Source organism: Musca domestica, unplaced genomic scaffold (assembly GCF_030504385.1).
Source record: "Musca domestica strain aabys unplaced genomic scaffold, Musca_domestica.polishedcontigs.V.1.1 24, whole genome shotgun sequence".
Classification (NCBI taxonomy): domain Eukaryota; kingdom Metazoa; phylum Arthropoda; class Insecta; order Diptera; family Muscidae; genus Musca; species Musca domestica.
The window spans coordinates 8,392,485-8,397,922 of record NW_026712272.1 but is presented as its reverse complement, the minus strand read 5'-3'; the positions used below and the strand labels follow the sequence as shown (position 1 = coordinate 8,397,922).

General features: G+C 37.7%; 1 protein-coding gene across 1 annotated transcript; it reads left to right on the top strand.

The window, feature by feature from the left end:
- The first annotated feature begins 1,827 nt into the window (after positions 1-1,827).
- On the top strand, positions 1,828-5,008 carry LOC101889664 (protein Son). Its single transcript, XM_005191448.4, has 2 exons — positions 1,828-4,096; positions 4,167-5,008. The coding sequence occupies exons 1-2, from the start codon at positions 1,997-1,999 to the stop codon at positions 4,824-4,826; spliced, it is 2,760 nt and encodes a 919-aa protein (XP_005191505.1). The 5' UTR covers positions 1,828-1,996; the 3' UTR covers positions 4,827-5,008.
- The last annotated feature ends 430 nt before the right edge of the window (positions 5,009-5,438 follow it).

Sequence of the window (5,438 nt, the reverse complement as noted above, 5' to 3'; positions counted from 1 at the left end):
CGTGGGAACCAAAACGAAAGACGTTCCCAACGAAACAAATAAGAAAGGCAAAAAGGAATGAACGATTAAAAATAAAGAATAAAAGAGAAAGCAAAATCCCCGAGTACCTCTGTTGTTTACGAAAGATAGACGAGGAAAACGCAATCAGCTGGAAGTATTCTTCAAATGAACCATGGAATTAGTTGAACAATGAAGATGACAAACAATTGATGGCGGAATCGATACTTCTTTTGGAGAGAAAATATCGATTGGAAGTTTTTTTCTATCGCAGTTAATGCCAGGAATGGAAATGTGAACTTTTTAAATGTATTTTTTAAAAACAAATGCAAAAAGTGGATTTTTTTAAATAATTATTTCAAAGAAAACAAGATAACACTCATTTTATAAAATATTTTTTTAAAGAGAACTCCAAGGCGTTGATTTTTGAAAAAATTCTTTCAAAGACAACAAGATAAGGTACATTTTTTTAAAATGAAAGACAACTCAAAAGTGTGGGCTTTTTAATTCCCTCTGAATTCTCAAGAATCTAAAACTTATTCAACGATGACCAATTTTCCTCCATGATATCGACCAAAAATGCAAAACTAAATAGTAGTTTTTTGTAGGTTCTAAAACAGGGCATCGTCGTCTGGAGACATTCAGAAAATTGTTCTTTTTATACATTCTTTTTTTTCGAAATATTAAGGTGCCCGATTTTTTCATGATGGCGAACTGTCATATGAGGGGCCTGGTACAAAAACAAGATATAGAATTAAATAACCAAAACTACGTCTCTAAGGATTTATATTTGCTCCAACAATCTACTAGTTTTGCATTTTTTTCCGATATCATAAAGGGAAAATTGGTTATCGTATTAATTTTTTTACATTCTCGTAGATCTGGAACAGACTAATTATCACAAATTTTGTCCATACATATTTAGACCCAGCCAAGGTCGGCCAAGAAGACTACTTTTAACAACAATTGCACCAGTTTTGCAATTTTTTTCCTATATCATAAATGCTATGTTCCAGAACCTCCAAGAATCTACTATTTTTTTAATTTTTTTCGATATCATAAAGGGGACATCGGTTATCGTAGTAAAAACTTTTACACTCTTGCTGTTCTGGAACATACCAAAAGAGAAAGTCGATTGTGGTAGTAAAAACCTTTACATTCTTGTAGTTCTAGAACAGAGCCATAGCGATTTGACTCTCTTTGAATTTCGAAACCAATAATTGTTTCGACAGCAACATTTATGTAGTCTAAGATTTTTTATTTTCGTAGAAAAAACTTAAAAAAATGAAAGAGTATTTTATTGTGTATTTTTAATGTGAATTTAAATTGCATTTAAAATATAAAAACATAAACATAGCAGAATTTTTTTAAATTGTGTTCTTGTGAAAAAAATAGAAGATTTGTTAAACTGTCTTTAACATAAGTAAAAACGCTGAAGTTCCAAAGATGAGAATACATAAAACGCTTTTTTGACTGGCTTAAATCATTGGCTGGCTTCTTCGGAAAATAACAGAGGAGCGTAGGGGCAAAATCAAACTAAGTCAACCTAAAACTCTATAGACAGTTTTTCAAGGTAGGTTTTATGGCAAAAAAATGTAACAAATTTGTGTAATACTTCCCTGAATTTTTATATTATAAAATATATAACATTTTCCACGTTAATAACAACTCTATTCCAAAAAAAAAAAAATTATTTTAAGAAGAATTGCGTTTACTGTGATTAATTTTCGATAAAAAATACTGATAAGGCTTTTAATCGGTATGATGTGATGCAATTGAAATGTCATGGCAACCCTTTAGAAGATATGCCAACTGAACAAAGCTCTTTACTTTTGACAGCCAAATGTTTTTTTCATGAGGAGACCCAGATCTAAATTAAAGTTAATTGAGGAAATTATATTAAATTAAAACAAAATACATAAAAAGGGGACTTTGGATGTTACACACATAAAGAGGACAATTATTTTCAACACATTTTAGATGTAAAATTGATAGAATTATGGCCCAAGAACCTAAACCAGCAGGCGATACCAAAGATTCTTCCTCAGCAAACTTAGTTGCGGCAATCATTAAAAAAGAAAAAATTGATACAGAAGTTGAGAAAAAGATTCTGGCACTTAAGGAGGGCAAGGTGTTGGAGCCATCTGATAATAAGGAAAACTCCAACGAAGATGGAGATAGCCTCAGTTCCGAAGACGATGAAGAGGATAGTTCGGGCGAGGAGCACAGCGATGAGGAGGAGGATGAAAAGAAGAACATAGAACCAGTCAAGAGTTCTAATGAGATTTTGGAAGAACTTTTCAAGGTGTTTAATGCCAAGCCGCCGGAAGAATTGTTGGATGACAAGAATTTAATTGAAAAAACCATAAAAAAGAAAAAGGATAAGAAAAAGAAACATAAAAGGAGTAAATCCGGTGATGATCATACCGAGTCGGAAGGTGAGATAAAAGACGAGGATGACTCAGGAGCAAAAAGGAAACACAAAAAGAAAAAGAAACACAAACATAAGCATAAAGATGAGGAGAAGTCGAAATCCAAGAAAAAGAGTAAAGATGGGGATAAAGTCAGGGTAAAGGAGGAATCCTCGGCTGATAAAAAGAAAACTAAGGAGAAGGACAAACATGGTGATGATAAGATTAAGGACACTTCCAAACACTCGCATCACAGCAGTGAGGATAAGCATAGAAGGGACTCGTTGGAAAAGCGCACAGGATCCTCTGACCATAAACGCCATCATGAGAGGGAGCATGATGATGGTAGTAAACGTCGTAGGACTGATGACAAGGAGATAAAGATAAATCCATTCTATGGTGCCTCAAGAGATAAAGACAAGGACAAATCAGATTTGATTAAAATCAAAACAGAAAACGTGGAAAAGATTAGCAGTAAACGTAAAGAGGATGGTGATATATCGGAGATTTCATTGTCCGACGAAGAAGACTATCTAGAGGAGAAGAGGGGAAATAGCAAATACAAAAGCCATAATAGTTTCTATGCTGGCACTAAACGTAGCAGGAGCAGGGAAGGCGATCGCCACTACTCCGCCAATACCAAGGAAAGATTTCGTGATAGAGAGCGTAGTGACCGGGAAGGCGGCTATCGTCGTGGTGGAAGAAACTATTCCCATCGTTCCAGATCTCGGTCACGTTCCCGAGACTTGGGTATCGACAAAAAACGTCTTTTGGAAATTGCCCGCAAAAATGCCATAAGCATGTTTAAACGTGGCAACTTACCTGGCTGTGCCAACATGACTGAGGATGTCAAGGATAAGGTTTTGTTGAAAATGCGTTACGGCGGTCGTACCGTGGAAGACTTAACAGAGTTCTGTAAGAAAATTTCTAATGGAGAACATCTTTCTGAGCTGAGTTCAGATGAAGGCTCTGACATCGATAAGTCGGGTAATGCCAAGGCATTCCATCATCCCTTTCAAATAAAGGAACGCGAGCCGATTGTAATGCATATACGAAACTCCAAGACCATTGTACCGGCCCCAGTCAAAACTGATGAGCAAACCAAGACAATTACAATGCAGTTCCCAGTGTCCTCGGGTCAACAGCATCGCATGACCGAGGCATGGATACCGGTAGAACCGAAGGAGAAGTTGCCACCACTGCCCGTATTACCGGCAGCCACCCAGTCAACAACTATCTTCAAGAGTTCGGTGGTGAAAAATGCCCTGGGCAAGCCACTGCCGAAGGAAAGTGAACAGGAGCCGGCATTTAAGCCGGTAGAAAATCCAGGGACCACAATTGCAGGTGTCTCACAAAATTCTGAAAATCCTGCAGCTATATCATTGCCTACTAATAATATCCCTGCCCCTGCTGCATCACAAATTTCATCTGTACCACCACCACCAGTTCCACCACCCTATTTCTATGCCCAACTAGTAGCCCAACAGCCTGCAGCACCCATAGTTCCTCCACCGGCATTACCCGTGCCACCACCCATGATGCCACACCCTCCAGCCAACAATTTTACACCTGATGTGCCTGTTCCCTCTTCCGCCCATTCAATATCAGTTTTTCCTGAACCACCAGCCCAACCCATGGATGTTTCAGCAATAATTTCCAAGAGGCTAAATGCCATGAGAAGATTACAGGTATGTGCTTCACTGCCAGCCCTTTAATTGAGTGAATCCCAATTGTTTGGTTTGTTTGTTTTCTTTTCAGGAAAATCCCATGGATTCCGAGGCCATTAAAATGATGTACAATTCCCAAAAGGAAATGACCACGTGGGCGGCATCTAAACATCTACCGGGACAATTTACCGGCAGTACAGGTGTCAATGTTCTCAAACCCAATCAATTACACTCTGGACCACAACACTGGGCCCGACGAGATCAATTGACCTCCACCAAACCAGTAACGGGCGGTATGGGTATGCATTTGCTGCAAAAAATGGGTTGGAGACCAGGGGAAGGTTTGGGTCGAGAAAAAAATGGCTCACTACAACCACTGTTGTTGGATGTCAAACTGGATAAACGTGGCCTTGTGGCCCAGGAAGATATACGCCCACCCAAATCAAAACGAGGTGGCGGAGGAGCAGGAGGAGTTCGTAATGGTGGCCCTGTCCAGCAACCCATTGAAAATCTACAAAATAAACATCCTGTTTGCCTGCTCAACGAAATTACCACAAAATATAAGTGGACACCCCCGCTCTACACCGTTGTCCAGGAAAATGGTCCCTCGCATAGTCGCATGTTTCTGTTTTCGGTCCAGGTCAATGATCGAACGTTTACACCCACAAAACTTTGCAATACCAAGAAAGAAGCTAAATACCATGCAGCCAAATTATGTCTTCAAGAGATGGGTATTCTGCCACCGGATTAAAATGTGAAAGATGCCTTGGTGCTATTTACTATGTGTTTCTCAGAAATATTTCTATTTTATAAGAGTAGTTAGTCTATAACTGGAAAACTTATACATCCATTATGTAATTTATATATATGTATGATGGAGCATTAAGCTTAGTTGTGTAAATACTATTTATGAATAAAGTATTATTTATTCAATTCTTTGCAAAATCGGAAAATGTCATATCGGACAATTAGAGGGCCGTGCCTTAGAAGACACTCTGTGGAGGTGTTTCTATTAACAGTAGTTTTTTTGTTGGTTTTTCAGCATCAAAGGCGAATGGTTTCTAGTAATAGAAGACATTTGATGGCCTTCGAGTACATAGATAAGGAAATAATCCTTTACTTTGGGTTAATTCATTATTTTATTGTGGGGTTAATTGAAATTAATTATAATCCTAAAAGTATGCTACATTTTTTTCAAAACAAATATGCAGGTGTTTCTTTAAGTTTCTATCAGACACAATGGTTTTTTTTAATTATGTGCAGTCAATGTTATTGTTATGAGGGCTGTGAGATGTAATTGAAAAGTATGGAACATTGAGCGTATGTTTGATGTGGGAAAAAAAAACGAAGCTATAAAATAATT

What these genes read in the sequence shown, in the direction of transcription:
- LOC101889664 (XM_005191448.4), top strand. Translation starts at nt 1,997, where the DNA reads ATGGCCCAAGAACCTAAACCAGCAGGCGATACCAAAGATTCTTCCTCA. An exon ending in ATGCCATGAGAAGATTACAG is followed by an intron (nt 4,097 to 4,166) that starts GTATGTGCTTCA and finishes TTTTCTTTTCAG; the next exon opens with GAAAATCCCATGGATTCCGA.